The 19,029-nt window shown below is 41.0% G+C and overlaps 1 protein-coding gene across 3 annotated transcripts in view; it reads right to left on the bottom strand.

Moving 5' to 3' along the window:
- PDE5A (phosphodiesterase 5A) overlaps positions 1-19,029 on the bottom strand; it is a 151,686-nt gene that overhangs the window by 80,765 nt on the left and 51,892 nt on the right. For all 3 annotated transcript variants that reach the window (XM_070371936.1, XM_070371938.1, XM_070371937.1), the window contains exons 4-5: positions 3,624-3,695; positions 1,870-1,959 (exon numbers count right to left, since the gene is read on the bottom strand). In XM_070371936.1, the coding sequence (XP_070228037.1) occupies positions 1,870-1,959; positions 3,624-3,695 (162 nt within the window). The remainder of the gene's footprint in view (positions 1-1,869; positions 1,960-3,623; positions 3,696-19,029) is intronic.

Genomic DNA, 19,029 nt, shown 5'->3' with positions numbered 1-19,029 from the left:
ACTGGATTAATGAGTGGTGAGACTGGAGCAGGGAGATGTTAGGAAGATGCTGCAGTTGAAAGCCATGGAAAGTCCACTGTCTTATTAACACAAGTTCTAAAAAGAGAAATTAAAGGGTAGGGGGATGAATTATCAAAGAAATAATGAAAAAGAAATACATAAAACCTAAGGGCTTACATCTCCAGACTGAAAGGAATGACCAGGTACAAGCATGATGAATAAAAACAAGAATCATATTGTGAAATTTAGTTACAAGAGCAATGACAAAGAAATAATCCCAAAAGCTTATAGATAAAAAAAGAGCTCCAGGAATCAGAACAATATCAATGCTGGCAGAAGACAAAGCATTATCTTTAAATTCTGAGAAACATTTTTCAATGCAGAAGTTTATACCCAGCCACACTGGCAGGATGTTATAATAAATATTTTTATACATGTAAGGTGCTCACATCACAATACGTGTTGCAAGTAGTTAATTAAGAATGTGCTACAACAGAACAAAGGAGTAAACTGAGAAAGAAGGAGTTCTGGGATCCAGTGGATAACTAATGGAGTCTTCCTAAGAAAACAGTGAGGGAAAGTTCTACCATGAACCCTGCACAGCAGGCATGAGGAGAAACAGGTTTGCTTGAAAGGAGAAAGAAAGAGAATCTCAATCTGGAGATTCTACATAAAAAAGAAGAACTCCAGAGAATGCCTAAATAATGGAGAGTTTGTGGGGGGAGAGCAATAACTTGAGGCTACACCAGTGCAAACAGTTCAAGGAAAAAGGAATAAATTTCAGAATCAACAAGAACAACTAAATTATATAACAAAGGTAATATGAGCAATATTTATATCGCAGTACTTATAAATACTTTATTTTAAATTGCAACTTTGGAATTAATCCAGACAAAGCTTTAGAAAAGTTCATCATGGTCGTAGAACAATACAGTTCTTCCTCAATTTACGATGGAATCACATCTTGATGAATCCATTGTAAGTTAAAAATACTGCAAGTCAAAAATCTGTTTAATATACCCAACCACCTGAACATCACAACTTAGTCCAGCCTACCTTAAACATGCTCAGAACACTTACATTCGCCCACGGCTGAGCATGATCATCTAACACAAAGCCTATTTTATAATAAAGTATTGAATATCTAATGAATTTACTCAATACTGTACTAAAAGTGAAAACTGGAATGGCTGTGTGGGAAACAGAATGGTTTGAAGTTGCTTACCCTCATGATGGTGTGTCTGTGAGCTTTGGCTACTGCCGCTGCCCAGCATCATGAGTATGTGTCACTATCCCAGGAAAAGAGCAATATTCAAAGTGTGAAGTATGGCTTCCACTGAATGTGAATAGCTTTTGCACCATCACAAAGTTGAAAATGTAAGTCTAAATAAGCAGTGTAAATTGAAGACCATCTGTATACATGTTATCAGTGTGGACAACATAAAAGAAGAAGTCTAGATAGGAAAAGCAGAGGTAAGGAGTAGTAATTGGGAAGGAGAGATGAGGGATGTTAAGATCCTTATCTTATACAGCAGGGAATCAAGAGATGACATCTCTAAGTGATAATATAAGAACTAAATCCTTAATATTACAAGTGCAATTCATTCAATAACTTAAAACAGTGACATCATAATACTGGTACCATGATGACAAAGGGTGGTGTAAAGTTAAAAGCAAATCTTTACCTGTTAACAGTGATAAAGCAATAGCTCACAGAAAAATACAAAATGGAAAAAATATCTATCAGAACAAACAGTAGAAACAGTTAAAATATTTAGAAACTGAATCTATATGATATATATATAATATAAAAATTTAACCATTTTCTTAAAAAGAATTTCTATACTCTCTCTTTATAATCAGACTTGCCTGATTTCTCTTGTTCTCCAGCAGTGAAGTCTCATAGAGTTGAGCATTATGAAGAACAATTCCACAAAATGCCAAGTAAGCAGCAAAGTCCTAGAAAACAGACAACAGCCAAGTTAAGAACTGTCAATAAACCTGTCTTGTTATATTGCTGGAAACAGGAACAACATCCAAAAATATTTATAGTTCAAATAAATATTAAAAAACCAACAGCATCAAATAAACACAGTAGATGTTTATTCTGCATAAATTTAGAAACTGATGCAAATCAAGTGTTAGCTAAATGATACAATCAGTAGATGATAAATGTTAATAAAGTTGCCTAATGTCATAAAATAGTTGTAAAATAAGCAAGGAGAAAGAGAGGAGACAGAGATCTCTTTACATGATTTGATATTGAAATTCACTTTATGCAAAAGTTGGTGTAGTCTCTAAATGATACTAAGACTTGGATTAAAGCTAAGACTACAAAAATAGTCCGTACTTTATTACCAGGGCAAACTGAAAGCTCACATACTTGTTAGGAGAATACTGGCAACCGCAGTCCCATACTAAATTGCAAATATTAAATATATTCTTTTAAACACGGGCCTATCACCCTCACGATACTATACCAAGGTGATGTGTTCACAGTTATACTAATTACTGATTAAAAGAAGTGGCATATTTTATTCACAATCATGAATTTATTCTGCCAAGAGATGATACAGACTAAGAATGACAATCTTTCAAGGGGGGTTTACCTGAATGGATTATAGACAAAAAATGGAATAAACAGCCAATCTAGGACAGTGTTTCCCACCAAATATTCTCAGATGTCATTAAGAGAATAGGAGACTAGATGACTACTACACATTTAAAAAGGTACTTGCTATGTTCCGAAGCAATTAAGACATGGGGACCAGCACCAGTGTCAATACAGCCTACAGCAGGAGACAAAAATAACTCTGTCTTATTGGAATGTCTTCCAAAAGTTCCTACTCATTTTCAGTGGAGGGACAGAAATAGCAATGGGCTTAAAGAGGAAGAATTCAGTGGGTGCCATGATATACATATAATTACATATCCAGGAAGAGAAATAATAAAACCTACAGACAGAATGAAGTTATAAACAGGTTTAAGGGCTTCCGTCCTTAAAACGCAAAACACATCGATGTGGTGCAAGGAAACTATCCCTCCAGAGTTGGACGAGAAACGTAATAAAATAATGCTGACTGCCACTCTTTCTGAAGCTAAATTCACATCATCCAGCCTGAATTCACACCTTGGCGCCCCATCGTCTGTGTGCAAAGCTTATAAAATGTTCTGAAATTTGCTTCACCAGGAAGCAATTCCAATTTTTAGCAGACCTGGAGTGCTGAACTTGGAGCAGTGCTTTAGGGTTTTGTTTTTTAACTTAATGTTGAATTTCTTTATAGCAGTGATGAAAAGTAAATGGGAGAGTTAAAATACCATGTCACTCTCTAGATAGCCCCAGCATGCACACAGCCTTGAGGCAGGCTTGGGGGCGTGGCGAGGCAGGCTTGGGGGCGTGGTGAGCAGGGGTCGGGCTGGGGCGGGGGTTCTGTTGACTGAGGACCACAGGTCAGTACTGATTTAGCCAGAGGAAAGAGACCCCTCTGAACATTTCAGATCCTTTCAAACCATACTGCTTTTGTGATCAACAGTTTTGACAATCACTTATTCCAAAGGTCTATACACTCTAAAGAGAAAACATCTTCCTAAATTGAGATCATACCAGGCACAAGTTTTGGTACCTTTTCATCTTTTTCAGTGAATGTCCCACCATTTCCTGATTTCTTGTTGATGGCCTGGGCTACACCAACAACCTGGTTTAAGAAGAGAACATTGACAATTTCATTGACAGAAATTATTGGTATAAATTCACCAAAGTGTGTTTACAGAAGAATTTCTACATGTGCTTTAAAATAACAATAAGCTATAAAATTAAAACAATAGCTACAAAGTTAAATCCCTCAGCATTTAAACTAGTTCCCTAGCATTTTGTAATTTTTTTTTCCTCATAAGAGTTCAAATGTTTCTAATTTCTTGAGTCCCAAACTATATTTTATTTTGGAATTTCATGCTGCTCTGTGAAAAGAAATTTATTGGCAATCACTTTTATTGTGAATAATTTTCATGGCTTTTTAATAAAAAAATAAACACAATTTATATTACCTTTCAATAAAATATATGACAAAATGAACATTTTATATTGGTTTTAACTATAATATTTCAAATGGGCTAAATGTTATTTTATTGCAAATGAAACAGGACCAATGGCCCAGTCACAGAATTTAACATACAGGAGAACCAATTAGGGTAAAAATAATTCCTAATGTAGGAACATTGTCTAACTTCTTTGGAAATTTCTGACCTTGAAAATTATCTTACCATCAACAGACTTATTTCGGGGGAAAGAAGTTTTATTGAAAAATCAAATAAGAAATTAACAGACTGAGCATGATTTCAAATCAGAAGGTGTTTGAAAGATAAACTATATCTTAAGAAGACTGAGCTAAACTCTGGAAATGTGCTTTATATTTCCACAAAACACTTACCAAGAATCCTAAGAACCTTCTCATCTTCCTGCTTAAAGTATATTTTACTTACTCATTTAGTTCCAACTTAGTTTCCATTATTAACTCAGTTTTATAAAGACTTTCAACTTCCTTTTGCTTCCTCTTTAATACTAAAAGTTCCACTCTTTCCTTCCTTCTGCAATTTAATTAGTGGAAAAAGCTATTATCCTCTAAATGATTATATTTGAGGAATAAAGTCCTTAGTTTTGTGTGGACAGTTCATCCTTTTTTCTTAGCTCATCCTAGTCCCTTAGCTTTAAGAAATGGAAACAAAATTCCTCTCTAACACAGCAGAGGAAGGAAGGGGAAACACATTCTTGTCTGATGCCGTTTTCTGCTCTTCTCAACACATTTCTTCCCCACCCCATGACAGCGTACAAGGATGTTGACTTTTAAAAAGCAGAATCATTCAATTATCCTGTACCTATTTTACACTCGTTAGTTCTTGGCCAACAGATTTCTCAAGGCTCCAATCTCAATGACTAAATGCTTACAAAAGCTTCTGTCTAAGGTCAGAACATCAGGATTGCAGCCAGACACATTCACTGAAATACAACTGATGGGAGCCTCTTTAAGGCCTGGGGTCTAATACACAGTGCTGCCAGTGGAACTGGATGACTTTAAGTCTTCGTTCTTTTACTCAAAATATTGTGGGGCCTACTGTGTACCAAGGAGCGATTAAAAACTGGAAGAAAGGCTGGCTGGACGAGCTCAAGAATGGGTGATATATAAACATACACTTAACAGCACAAAGAATGACAGGATTACTTTTATAACCACAGATTGCTAAGAGCCCAGAAGGGTGACCAAATATGCATAAAAGAGAGAGTTTCTCACAAATGATGACATGTGAGTTTTTGTCTTTAATAAATCATTTGATAAAAGATGTAAATCTCCACTTTAAAGAAAATGAGATTAAAACAGATAAAGAGACTGTTATGCAAACCTCCTCAGATAATTGTACAGTAAAAAAAAAATGTATCCATGTGCTATTTGTATCTGGAACCATAACTAATGAGACAATGTACTAATAAGCAAGACAATTTTCAACCAACACAACAGTGTTCAGGTAGTTCAATAACTATCTTCCATTTTGAGAACTTCTATTTGATTTTTTTTTCCAAACCTGCCTGTATCTCCTCCTCCTCCTTTTTCCTTTAAATACTAGTACCAGTTGTCCTTCATCTTTTGGAACACACTTTTGAGCATAAGTCCATCCCCCGTCCCCTGAAGAATGAAGTGTCGGGCACACAACTTGCTCCTGACCTGGCGCTGCACTCAGGGTGTGAATCTGAGCTCTATACCCTGCGGGGCACAAGCCCGGCTCTCACCAGCCACTGGGGTCTCTCCTTTCTCCTCCAACTGCAGTCAGAGGCAAGTTTCCCTGCTACTGCTTCTGGCCACAAGTGGGGTTCTCTTGGCCTGGTTCCATGGATGGAACCTTCATAGGCCTCGGCTTCCCCTGGGAGCTTAGTCCCTTCCCTCCCCGCACCGTGCCTGCAGAGGGGACTCATCCCCTCCCGCCGCTCTCTGTTACCCATAGACATTCTTCTTACCACCCCGAGTCTCATGCCTCTATACGCCATCTGGACTTTGGTCACTCATGTTGCTTACCCTGAGTTCCCCTCCTTCTTTCCGATACCTGTGTTTTCCCTTTCTTGAGATCATCTGTCATTTTAAAAATTGCTTTTGGTGAAATTTCATCCTCCACTTGTTTGCAGAATAGGGATGGGGTGGGGTGGTGTTCTGCATTTGTTCTGTCTGGCAAACTGACCAGAAATCTTGTTCACAGGCTTTAAAACCTACCATGTACACCATGAATACCAGCTCTTTCCTATATTTAATTTTGTTTCCTTAGCATTACAACAAGATATTAATCATTAGGCAACTTTATGGAATAAGGACTTCCAATGATGAATTTTCCATCCTTTGTGGTAACCAGTTATTTCTCTTACTAATAATTTTATAGATTTAGATAGAGAGGTTAATTTAAGGGATGATAAATTAAATATAATTAATATATTCTTTCAAAAAAAACAGGCAAGTTCTTTCAAGAGACTGTTAGACTGGGAAAATACAATACTCACATGTGCCTCAATACCTAGATGGATGACATTTTTAAAACAGCACTGATAAAGACAACAGATAAAAATCCGAGAAAAGGTACACTGTTTGTCCAAGGTGATGTAAGACAGTAAAAGACCAGAAGACTTTGATTCTCTAAATTTCATGGAGCCCAGCCAAGTGTGTACCCCATGTCCTCCTCGTGTTAATAAAAAGTCTTTCTTTTTTCTACCATCTTTTGCTCCTTTCAACAAATTAGTTAATTTTCTTCAAGACAAGGTTTTTAATGTCAGTTTACAAGGACAGCTTTTATTCAAAGTATTTGTCAGACCTCATATCTGAGAGGCAAAGCCCCTAAACATGTTAGTTTCTATATCAGAAACCCAATCGCTTCTGCTTACCCGCTGGCTACCTACCTGCAGGGCCCTCAAACACCAATGCTTTATGCTATTTTTTAAAGCATCAAGAAGCTTCTCGGTTTTCTATTTCACTGGCACTTTTTAGAGCATAAATGCATATCATGTCCTCACAGGGTCAAGTGTTCTTTTAGGAATGCAAAGGGCAAGACTTGACTCTGGCTGGGTGACAATGAGGAATGTGACAGCTGGTCGCTGCAGGGACAAGCGATTGTCGCCATAGCGAACTACTTCTTCCTCCATCAGCAGCTGCCCCAACCTTCACTGAGGCCATACATTAGTTTCTACGCTTCTCCCTGCTCCTCGTTCCAGGGGATGCTCGGCATGGAGGCTAAAAGCCAGAGAGAGAAGGAAAAGGCTCTACAATCCTAGCTGTCTCTCTCTCCCACCAGCAGAATGTCTCTATCATTATGACGTGATTCCAGACCATCTACAACCTGAGCTGAAAACCTAACTTCACCAAGAAAACAGGAACTTGATGCAGACAGAAGACAGTGGAGAGTTCTCCCTAGTGCTCTTCCTCAAGCTTTCCCAACTCAGTCATTCACTCAGCAACAAATATTTCATTCAACAGATAATTAATAAGCACCATGAATGTCCCAGTCAGTGCTGTAGACAATGAAGAGGGCACAGTAGTGAACAAGACAGATACAGATCTGGTCTTCACGGAGCTGGCGTTCTGGTCAGGCTGTTACACTTGGAAGGGAATCCTACTCCCGTGCTCTTGCCCACACCTCTTATACTGACAAAATGAAACAGACAGGTTGACCTGACCACTCCAGGCTTTTTCACCTCTTTTCCAAATCCTAGGCAATCAGCAAATGATGGCTTTGTTCCATGCGGTAGGCAAGATAAAGACCTACAAGGATGTCCCATCCTACTCCCTGGAACCTACGACTATGTGACCTCAAATGACAAAAGCGATTTGGCAGATATGACTAAGTTACATATCTGGAGACTATCCTGAATAATCTGGGTGTTCCTAATGTAATCAGAGGGCTTTCCCAATGGCTCAGTGGTAAAGAAACCACCTGCCAATGCAGGAGACTCAGGTTCCATCCCTGGGTTGGGAAAAATCCCCTGGAGAAGGAAATGGCGATGCACTCCAGTATTTTTGCCTGAGAAATCCCATGGACAGAGGAGCCTGGCAGGCTACAGTCCATGGGGTCACAAAGAGTCAGACACGACTGAGCAACTAAGCACATACAATGTAATCACAAGAATCCTTATGACCGAAAGTTTGAGGCAGGCAAGTCAGAGTTAGAGATTTTAAGGTGCAGCTGCAGGTTCTGAAGATGAGGAAGGGGCCACAAGCCAAGTGCTGCAGGCAGCCCACTGAAGCAGAAAAGGTAAGAGGATAGATTTCTTCTCTAGAGACTCCACAGAGAAACACAGCCCTGCTGACACTTTGTGCCAGCCTGCTGAGAACTATTTCAGACTCTGACCTCCAAAACTCTAAGATAATACATTTGTGTCGTTTTAAGCATTGAAATCCCAGTAGTTTTTTCACGGCAGCAGTAAGAAACTAATACATTCCGTTAGCATTAATCTCACATGCTCCTGTTCCTCTGCACTCTTCCTCACCCCATATCATATCTTGTGCTTCACCATTTAAATCCTCACTTTCTTTGAAAGCCCTGACATCTCACTGCTGCTGTTTTCTTACCTTCAGTCCACCCTTGACACTTACGCCAAACTTATAGTGTTCTTCTTGGAACACTATTTTGCACACAAAAATAATCTCAATGGTTCCATCCATCCATCTATAGGACAAAAAAAACGGAAGATTCTGATTCCATACACTCCACATCAACTAAAATCACTTACAAGGGTCTTTGACACAGAATACCACAATGACCTTGGCGCACATCATCCCTTGAAAAATTTTCTTCCACTTTCTCAACTGAGGCTGTCTCCCAAAAGCTTGCCTTCAAAGTCCTTTGAGATTCTGTGTGGCAGTTAAGTGTGCCATAATCTGGTGATGAGGCATTCTCATTTTTAACCTCATTCCTTCTACTTACATCCTAAATTTGCAACACAATTGTTTCCTAAGGACATGATTTATATCTTATGCCTATGGAAGCATCAATACTTGACATTGTTCTCAATGCCTCATAGATAATTGCTGTTGATGATAAGGGAAGAAGGGTCAAAGAAATCAAGTTTTTTAGGGTGACGTACTTACTGAAGTTTTGGTGCTAGTGGTAAAGAACCTGCTTGCCAATACAGGAGATGTAAGAGACATGGGTTCGATCCCTGGGTTGGGAAGACCCCCTGGAGAAGGGCATGGCAACCCGCTCTAGTATTTGTGCCTGGAGAGTCCCAGGGACACAGAAGCCTGGTGGGCTACAGTCCATAAGGTCACAAAGAGGCGGACACGACTGAAGTGACTTACCACACACACACTTACTGGACACTTCACATCTGAATAACATTTGACCATTTTTTCCTCTCTTTTTCCCTTGATATTAAGAGTTCTGTCCTCATACATGAAACTTATGTGGCAGCAAGAAATATACACACTCGGTAAGTCTTTAGCTATGGAGTTGAAAAAAGGACTTTGGAAAAGCATGAAAGAAAAGTCTGAGATTGTTTTAATTTTAAAAATATAGAAAATCACAGAGAATGAGACAGTAAACATCCACCCCTTGTCATCTAAAACAGTAGGAAAGTGAGGCTTGTTAAAACACTGCTTGGTGGGTCCCACCTCCAGAGTGTCGGAGTCAGAGATCTAGGTTGATGCCTGAGAATCTGTTTTACTAAGTTTACTAAAAGTTCTCAGGTGATGCCAAATGCTACTGGTTTAGGGACAAAATATACTTTGACAGCCATTGATATAGAACTACTCAATAGTTGGTAATGTTTCCTCTTTTTAAGTTAAATTATGAAAATATCAAATTGGACTTTTCTCTTCCCAGTCTCATTGTATTTCATGCCAAATGTCTGGGATAGTTGCATTTTTTTGCTATTACAAACAATCCGCAATGAACATATCTTTATAGGACTCTTTGTACACATGTGAGAGCTTTGGGGCTTCCAGGTGGTACTAATGGTAAAGAACCCACCTGCCAATGCAGGAGACACAAGAGACCTGGGTTTGATATCTGGGTTGGGAAGATCCCCTGGAGGAGGGCATGGCAACCCACTCCAGTATTCTTGCCTGGAGAGTCCTATGGGCAGAGGAGCCTGGCGGGCTACAGTCCATGGGGTTGCAGAGAGTCAGACACGACTAGGTGAGACAGTATGCACACACACACGTGAGTTTCTTTGATGAAATCTTTAAAGGATTATAGAATTTTTACCTTTATCATCAGTGCAGAAAAGTTCTGTTAGCCTCACATCCTAACCAGCACCTAGTATGATTGGCTTTTTAATCTTTGTCAATCTGTTGGTAAAAATGTATCTCATTATTGCTTTAATTTGTATTTCCCTGATTACTACAGAGAATGAGCACTTTTAAATTATTATTGGCTATGTTAGTTTTCTTTTTCTGTGTTGCCAATGTGTATCTTTGCTAATTTTGACCTTTTCATTGTTGTTTTAAATTGTCTGGCTTTTTGAGAATCAAAGTTTCTTATTTCTTTAAATGACTGGTAAGACTGACTTTACTTGCTTGTGATCCATTTTATCCAACTGTTATGCACAAGTCCTGCTATACCTATTTCTTTCAAGAGTATGTTTACGGATCTTCCCAGGTTAGGAGACAAGACAAGAAAGATTACAGGAGTGGATGCTTTTACTCTTGCAGCCTGGCTGGCCAAGAAGAGGCAGTCGGGGTGAAGAGAAACTTTTAGGAAGTTGCAAGATATAAACAGCAGTGCCCTGAAGATAACTGGCATCAGAAATACATTATCAATGGCCAGTGGCTCTAATATAGTTAATAAACCCATTCCTGGTAAAAAAAAAAAAAAAGAAATTTATAATGGCAAAAAGTTTGCTATTTAAAAAAAGGAGAAGGAAGGGTCTGCAATGTAACAGGTACTTTCTCTGTTAATCCTTCTAATCTTTGTCACAACACTTTTGGGTCGATATGATTACTCCTATTTCATCACAAGAGCAGCTGATTTTCAGAGAAGTTAACCAGGTAGTGCGAGAATGTGGAGACCCCAGTGCTTCTCCAGGTATAACCCCTAAGTCTGTGATCTTTCCACTCTGCAGGGGAGAGTGAAACCAGAATATAAAATTCAGGTTCCTAAGTACTAGGATTCAAATGAGAGGAATCCTGAAGACCAACAGTTTCCCAGTATATCCAGGACTGTTTTCAGATCCAATACATATGCTTATCTTGTTAATGCATGCTTTCCTCAAAGGGAATGAAACAGTTTTAAAATGAGACAAAATCAAATCCAAAGTGGCTGCTTAAAGTTCTGTTTTCTTAGACTCCTTATTATAAATTATTTTTATTTGTGACACATTTTTATTGCCAAGAACGACTTACATAACATAAAAGTCCTATGTTTCGGGGGAACTAGATAATAAGCAATTTCAAAAATAAGCAGATTATTCAAGAAAAAGAAAAATAAACCTATGGTGATAAAAGTCAGAACTGGGTAGCCCATGGCTCTTGGGCATTGACAAGGGTGATTAAAGTGTTCACTATCTTGACTGGGGTATTACTTACACAGATGTACAAACATTTGTCAAACCTCATCAAATTGTATAATACACAAAGGCTTACATATTTCACTGTATGTAAACTTTACCTTAGTTTCAAAAAGTATTTAAAAGTAAGCTGGTGATTGCTTATGATGTTGTAAGGTGGCGGTCCACGTGCTGAGCTCCCAGCTGCCCTGGTCACAGAGGGACGCGCTGAGGTCCTGACCGTGTGCTCCGTGCTGGCAGCAGAGCAGAGGCTCCCAGATGGCGCCGGAACACATCCACCTTTGGGGGTCAGTAGCTGTCCTGCCCTGGGAACATCCAGTGGGAGTGGTGCCAACCTGAGATTGGATTCCTTCCAGACAAGGGGATGCTGGGCATAATTCTTGATCCAAGTATTTATTCTTATCCCTTTGTGCCAAAAAAAAAAAAAAAATCCTCTTCCCTGCCAAAAGCCAAACTCTGCTACACCAGTTTTTAAGTGATGAGGTGAAGGTCTGAAACCTAGAACCACAGGCACCTGCCGCCTTCTTATTAGACCTCTCTACCCCAGGGATACAGAGATTCAGGTCTGAGACAGAGCAGCACACAGCCGCTGTGAGCGAACTGTCTCCTCTGCCCTTTACAAACTGTAGAGACACAAAGGTTACACAGCAGAAGAGCCTGCTGTCCTTCCCATGGCAGGGAAGGCTCAGCCCTTACTGTTTTTATTGAACTTTCCATTCCTCCATTTGTCTGCCCTTGATCACTGCACAGGGAGGACGCGGACACTGTCTGAGCCTCCGTGAGGTGACAAGCTCTGCAGTGGGCACTGTCACACTCCCTGTCTCACTACGACCCCCGTCAAGCCTCTCACTATTTGCACCTCCCGCTGAAGCTTCACAGACGAGTCACCTTAAGCACAGAGGGGTGAAGAGAGGTTCTTCAGCAATCACTGACCTTAAGCCGGCCCTCAAGACTGAGTTATTTTTTACTACAGTTGTAACTCTCTCCGTTGAACTCTATCTCGCTTGGCTAATTGGGAGCAAGTCCAAAATAACAATAAAAAATTTGTGTACTCAGTATATATTGTATAAATTGCACTTGCACTTTGTATCAGAATAATCATATCACTGTTTAAGCCCACCTTTACACATGTCATTGCCGAAAATGACTTCAGAGCCTGGGATCTATTGAACAGCTAAGATTTATTTTCAGGGAGAGGTCCTGCGTTCTGCCAGGTGCTGGCCTGCAAAAGCACAGGCTTCACCCGGACAGTGCTGCTGGATTTGGATTCCATCAAACCAGGATGGAGTCTGTTCCGGCACTGCCTACACTTACAACAGGTCCGTGCTCACAGTCTGGCTGGATGCTGTTCTAGTAAAGCTCTCTGATAATTACAGGGTAAAGCTGTGTGCCCATAATGTGTACCCAATACACACAGAAGACAAGTAACACAGCAAACTGGCAAAAGGAGAGTTTCATGCATCAGGACACTGAACAGGCTGAACCTCATTTACAAATTAAACCTGGTATCACAGGATTGAGAGAACACCTTCTTAAGGGGAGCTGAACTAAGTGTTTAGATCAGTGTTCTTGTTTCTACTAGCCCATCGAACTGCATCACAGCCAGTTAGATATTCACATCATAGAAGCTAGATATTCACAACATTTAACTGAAGAGATCCAGGGGGAAAATCTGTGTGTGTTTATAATTTTTTTTTACCTTTAACAAATCCTTCACATAGAGAATATAATTTATAGTATTTTATCTCTAAGTGTTTTTTCCTCCAAGACGGAAGGTGAGCCTTAAAAGATAACCTACAGGAAAGCTCAGATGCAGACAGACACCTGTCTCACCAGCAGAACTCAGAGCAGTAGGCGTTAACAGCACAGAGGCATGCCCTCCTCCACACAGCTGTGCACATAATACATCGAGTAATTAACTGGGAATCACTGTTGGCAACTCTGGATTTTATCATTCTATTATTCCAGTCCATAGTTTTGCATTTTTCAAAACTAAAATAGTACAAGAGTTGGTTGTTAGTTACCTTGTAACTATTTCATGGTGAGAAGAATGCAGCCTTAGAATAAGATGACCTGGGTCTGAATTCCAGCCCTCCTACTTTGCAGATATGAAATACTGGGACATTTCCTTAACTTGACCCAGTCCTTAATTCTTCATCTGAGATGGGGATGACGATGTCAACACAAAACAGTTATTTCTGATCTCTAAAGGTTGGCAGGAAGATCCAAGTACTACTGCTATTAACCACGTAGCTTGATTAAATTTCTACTTGAGACCCCTTTTATTTGTCTGTTTCAGTTTCTAGGCTCTGAAATGGCAAAGATATATTTTTTTTAAGTAGATTTCAGGTAAACTAGGTTACTGCATACCAGGCGTGCAGTTTAAATGTCACCCTCTCATCTCCTCGGTAAGCATTCTTGTCTCACCTGGCTCTCATGGAGTCTACAGTCTAGGGAGGTGAAACAAAGAAACCAGTAAGCTGATACATAGCATGCCTAATGGTGACTAGCAAGGATGGAAATAGGTTGATAGTCAATACAGAGGGGCTTTCCAGGCAGCTCAGGAGGTAAAGAATCTGCCTGTCAATGCAGGAGATGCTGGTTCAATCCCTGGATTGGGAAAATCCCCTGGAGAAGAAAATGGCAAGTCACTCCAGTATTCTTGCCTAGGAAATCCCATGGACAGAGGAGCCTGGCTGACTACAGTCCATGGGGTGGCAAAGAGTCGGACTCGGCTGAGCATAGCACAGCGGAGTAGCAGTCAATACGGACGGCGGAAGAACTTCATACCGAGACGTCATCTGAGTAAAAACCTGGAGGAGGGACTTCCGCGGTGCTCCGGGGGTTGCCTCCCAAGCAGGGCATGTGGGTTCGGTTCGGGTTGGGGAACTAAGACCCTATATGCCATGGGGCAACTAGGCCCATGTGCCGCCGCTACTGAGCCTGCGGGATCCAACAAAAGACCCCGCCTGATGCGGCTAAGGCCCGACACAGCGAAAATAAATAAATGAATATTTTAAAACAAACCAAAAAAGCCTGATGGAGATGAGGCAGTGAGCCACGGGGAGAACTAGGTGAAGGGACTTCAACCAAGCAAACAGCTAGTGCAGAGGGCCTGGGGATAGAGCTTACCTGACTCGCTGAGAAAACAGCTGTGCCAGAGAGGACTGGCAGGGAGAGATAACAGGTGAGATCAGAGGGGCTTCGGGGGCCGGATCATAAGGGACCTTTCTTAGAGACTGAAGGGGAAATCCATTGCAAGGTTTAAAGCAGGGGAGAGATGAGATCTAACAAGTTTTATAAAGTGCATTTTGAGACTAGATTGCAGGAAGTCCAAGGCTGGAAGTAGGGACATCAGTTGGGGTGGGAAAGGCTGCTATAATTCAGGTGCTCTGTGCCGATGCGCCAGGGAGGCAGGCGTGCAGGCAGAGAGCACCAGCTGAAGGGAACATCGAGGGTTTTCCTGATGAGCTGGATATATCCTGGGGGGCGGGGGGGATGAATTTCACCTGATTTCAGCTTGTAAGGAATTTAGCTTGAATGGCTGGGACGACAGACAAGTTAACTGTGATGGAGTTGGGTACAGAGCAGGTAGAGAGGGAAGGAAGATCAAGGGTGATGTTTTAGACATGTTACAAGGTAAGGCGAGAACTGCTAGTTCTCATCACTAGCTCTTGCCCCATGGATGTCTTACGGCCCTGCAGAGTGGTTTCCATAGAGTGTGAGGCTGAAGGCTGCAGTGGATTATGCTCCAGTGAGAGGGAGGAATGGAAACAGCAAACAGGGACAGCTCTTTCCAAGAGTTTAGCTCTTGTGGTCATCAGGGAAATGGTGGTCTCTGCAAGGAGATGTGCAGTCCAATGAGCATTTGCTTTTGTTTTTAAGATGGGAGGAATAATAGCATGTTTGTATGAAAAGGAGTACATCAAGGCTGTGTATTGTCACTCTGCTAATCTAACTTATATGCAGAGAACATCATGAGAAATGCTGGACTGGATGAAGCACAAGCTGGAATCAAGACTGCTGGGAGAAATATCAATAACCTCAGATATGCGGAGAAGGAAATGGCAACCCACTCCAGTGTTCTTGCCTGGAGAATCCCAGGGACAGGGGAGCCTGGTGGGCTGCTGTCTATGGGGTCACACAGAGTCGGACACAACTGAAGTGATTTAGCAACAGCAGCAGATATGCAGATGACACCACCCTTATGGCAGAAAGCGAAGATGAAAGTGAAAGAGGAGAGTGAAAAAGTTGGCTTAAAACTCAACATTCAGGAAACTAATATCACGGCATCTGGTCCCATCACTTCATGGCAAATATATGGGAAAACAATGGCAACAGTGACAGACTTTATTTTAGGGGCCTACAAAATCACTGCAGATGGTGACTGCAGCCATGAAATTATAAAACGCTTGCTCCTTGGAAGAAAAGTTATGACCAACGTGGACAGCATATTAAAAAGCAGAGACATTACTTTACCAAAAAAGGTCCGTCTAGTCAAAGCTATGGTTTTTCCAGTGGTCATGTATAGATGTGAGAGTTGGACTATAAAGAAAGCTGAGCACTGAAGAATTGATGCTTTTGAACTGTGGTGTTGGAGAAGACTCTTGAGAGTCCCTTGGACTGCAAGGAGATCCAACCAGTCCATCCTCAAGGAAATCAGTCCTGAATATTCATTGGAAGGACTGATGCTGAAGCTGAAACTCAATACTTGGGCCACCTGATGCAAAGAACAGGCTCACTGGAAAAGACCCTGATGCTGGGAAAGACTGAAGGTGGGAGAGAAGGGGATGACAGAGGATGAGATGGTTGGATGACATCACCAACTCGATGGACATGAGTCTGAGTAAGCTCCGGGATTTGGTGATAGACAGGGAGGCCTGGCGTGCTAGTCCATGGGGTCATAGAGTCAGACAGGACTGAATGACTGAACTGAACTGATGCTGACAAACCAATTTGGTGGAGGACATGACTTTTGGTGATTCTGGACACAGAGGGAGGAGCTGCTGGGCTGTCTTTGAGCAGATGAGATGGATGGGAGAGCTCAAGTGCCAGGCTGACCTTTGCTACTTCATGAATGGTTAAAGTCAAAGGGGAATCAGAGGGGACTTCCCTGATGGTCCAGTGGTTGGACTCTGAGCTTCCAATGCAAGGGGTGGGGTCCTGTCTTTGGTTGAGGAACTACAATCCCACATGCTACTTGGCCAAAAAAATTTTTAATTAAAAAAAAAAAAAGCAACCCCCCCAAACCCTAAACAATTTTTTTTTTTCATTCTTTTTTTTAATTTTTTTTATTTTTTAATTTGATTTTATTTTTAAACTTTACAATATTGTATTAGTTTTGCCAAATATCAAAATGAGTCCGCCACAGGTATACCCGTGTTCCCCATCCTGAACCCTCTTCCCTCCTCCCTCCCCTACCCTCCCTCTGGGTCGTCCCAGTGCACCAGCCCCAAGCATCCAGTACAGTGCATCGAACCTGGACTGGCAACTCGTTTCATACATGATATTATACATGTTTCAATGCTATTCTCCCAAATCTCCCCACCCTCTCCCTCTCCCACAGAGTCCATAAGACTGATCTATACATCGGTGTCTCTTTTGCTGTCTCGTACACAGGGTTATTGTTACCATCTTTCTAAATTCCATATATATGCATTAGTATACTGTATTGGTGTTTTTCTTTCTGGCTTACTTCACTCTGTATAATAGGTTCCAGTTTCATCCATCTCATTAGAACTGATTCAAATGTATTCTTTTTAATGGCTGAGTAATACTCCATTGTGTATATGTACCACAGCTTTCTTAATTTTTTTACTTAGAGAAGAAAGAAAAAAAAGGGAGGGGGGAGGCAGGAATCTAGAGGGTATAAAGTCAGATACAGGAGGGGGAAAAGAGATGGGGAAGCGCTCTGTGGAAGGACGCCTCTAATTGCTTTGTTTTTCACCGAAATAGTAAGCAAGACCACCAGCTCAAAGTGGGGATGGGGACACAGCACTGAGATCTGAGGAGAGAGGAGAAAATAACAGACAGTAAGACAACATATCCACCCACTGCCCCCGAAAGAGCCAACTGTTTTCATCCCCACAAACCAATTCTCTCTTTTGCATGTTCTATTTTAGGAAATATCACAATTCTCCCTCATTACATCTACCTAGAAAACCTAGAAAGTATTCTACATTCTTCCTTCCACTCAACCCTCCATCAAATCAATCCCTCACCCCCATAAACAGAGGTGTAACAAGTCCACTCCTAGTCTGGATTATGTAAACTCCTCCTTACCAACTGCCCTGCTTCCAGACAGAACCTTCTCTGCGTATGAACAAATATGGAAATCAAACTCTATCAAGTGTCAAATTATGTGGCTCTGGGTTACAGTATAAACAAAGGAAACTGTTCATCCTTAATGCTGTGGCCACACAGATCTTTAAATGATAGCAAATGCTTCCTGGCTTAAAAAATAAAATAAAACCCAGCACCTCGTTTGCATGGCAATTTAAGGACTCTGTGACTTTGCCTCGGCCTGCCTGTATGGCCTCATCCCCAGTTTATACTCAAGCAAACACTGGGCTGAAGTACTGGACACATTGCTTCCAGTTGTGATCCATGAGGGAGGCAGAAAATATGGTGCAGAGAGATAACAGATCATAAAGACACACCAGTGGGTATTTTCCCATGGGTATTAAGAAGCCAAGTACTTAAGCTACACGCAAACAGTGATCTCACAAAGACTTGCATTTGTGACATAATATTTTAAGACTTTTAACACCTCAATCATTTGCCATAGCTCAAACAGCAGGCATCTTCCTCTTGTCTCCTCAGTCTTCCTCTTAAATGGAGAAGGGAATTGCAACCCACTCCAGTATTCTCGCCTGGAGAATTCCATGGACAGAGGAGCCTGGCCCGCTATGGCCCATGGCATTGCAAAGAGTCAGACATGACTGAAGTGAGTTAGCATGCGTGCATGCTTCCTCTTCTGATTGTACTTCCTCTTTGACTCAAGCCAGTCTGGAAGAGCACATATACCAACTTGCCAAATTTTTTAAAACTCTTATCTGTGTTGCCTCTGGTAGATATTATTTTTTTAGTACATGAAAGGCTGAAAAACAATAATTTTTAAGATTTTTTTTTTTTTTTTTTGTTGGAAGTGGTCAAACAAGAGATGGCAAGAGTGAATGTCAACATTCTAGGACTCAGCAAACTGAAATGGACTGGAATGGGTGAATTTAACTCAGATGACCATTATATCTACTACTGCGGGCAGGAATCCCTCAGAAGAAATGGAGTAGCCATCATGGTCAACAAGAGTCCGAAATGGAGTACTTGGATGCAATCTCAAAAACGACAGAATGATCTCTGTTCGTTTCCAAGGCAAACCATGCAATATCACAGTAATCCAGGTCTATGCCCCAACCAGTAACACTGAAGAAGCTGAAGTTGAATGGTTCTATGAAGACCTACAAGACCTTTTAGAACTAACACCCAAAAAAGATGTCCTT

This window comes from Bos mutus, chromosome 6, assembly GCF_027580195.1.
Source record: "Bos mutus isolate GX-2022 chromosome 6, NWIPB_WYAK_1.1, whole genome shotgun sequence".
NCBI lineage: Eukaryota > Metazoa > Chordata > Mammalia > Artiodactyla > Bovidae > Bos > Bos mutus.
This window is presented reverse-complemented; position numbering and strand designations above follow the sequence as displayed.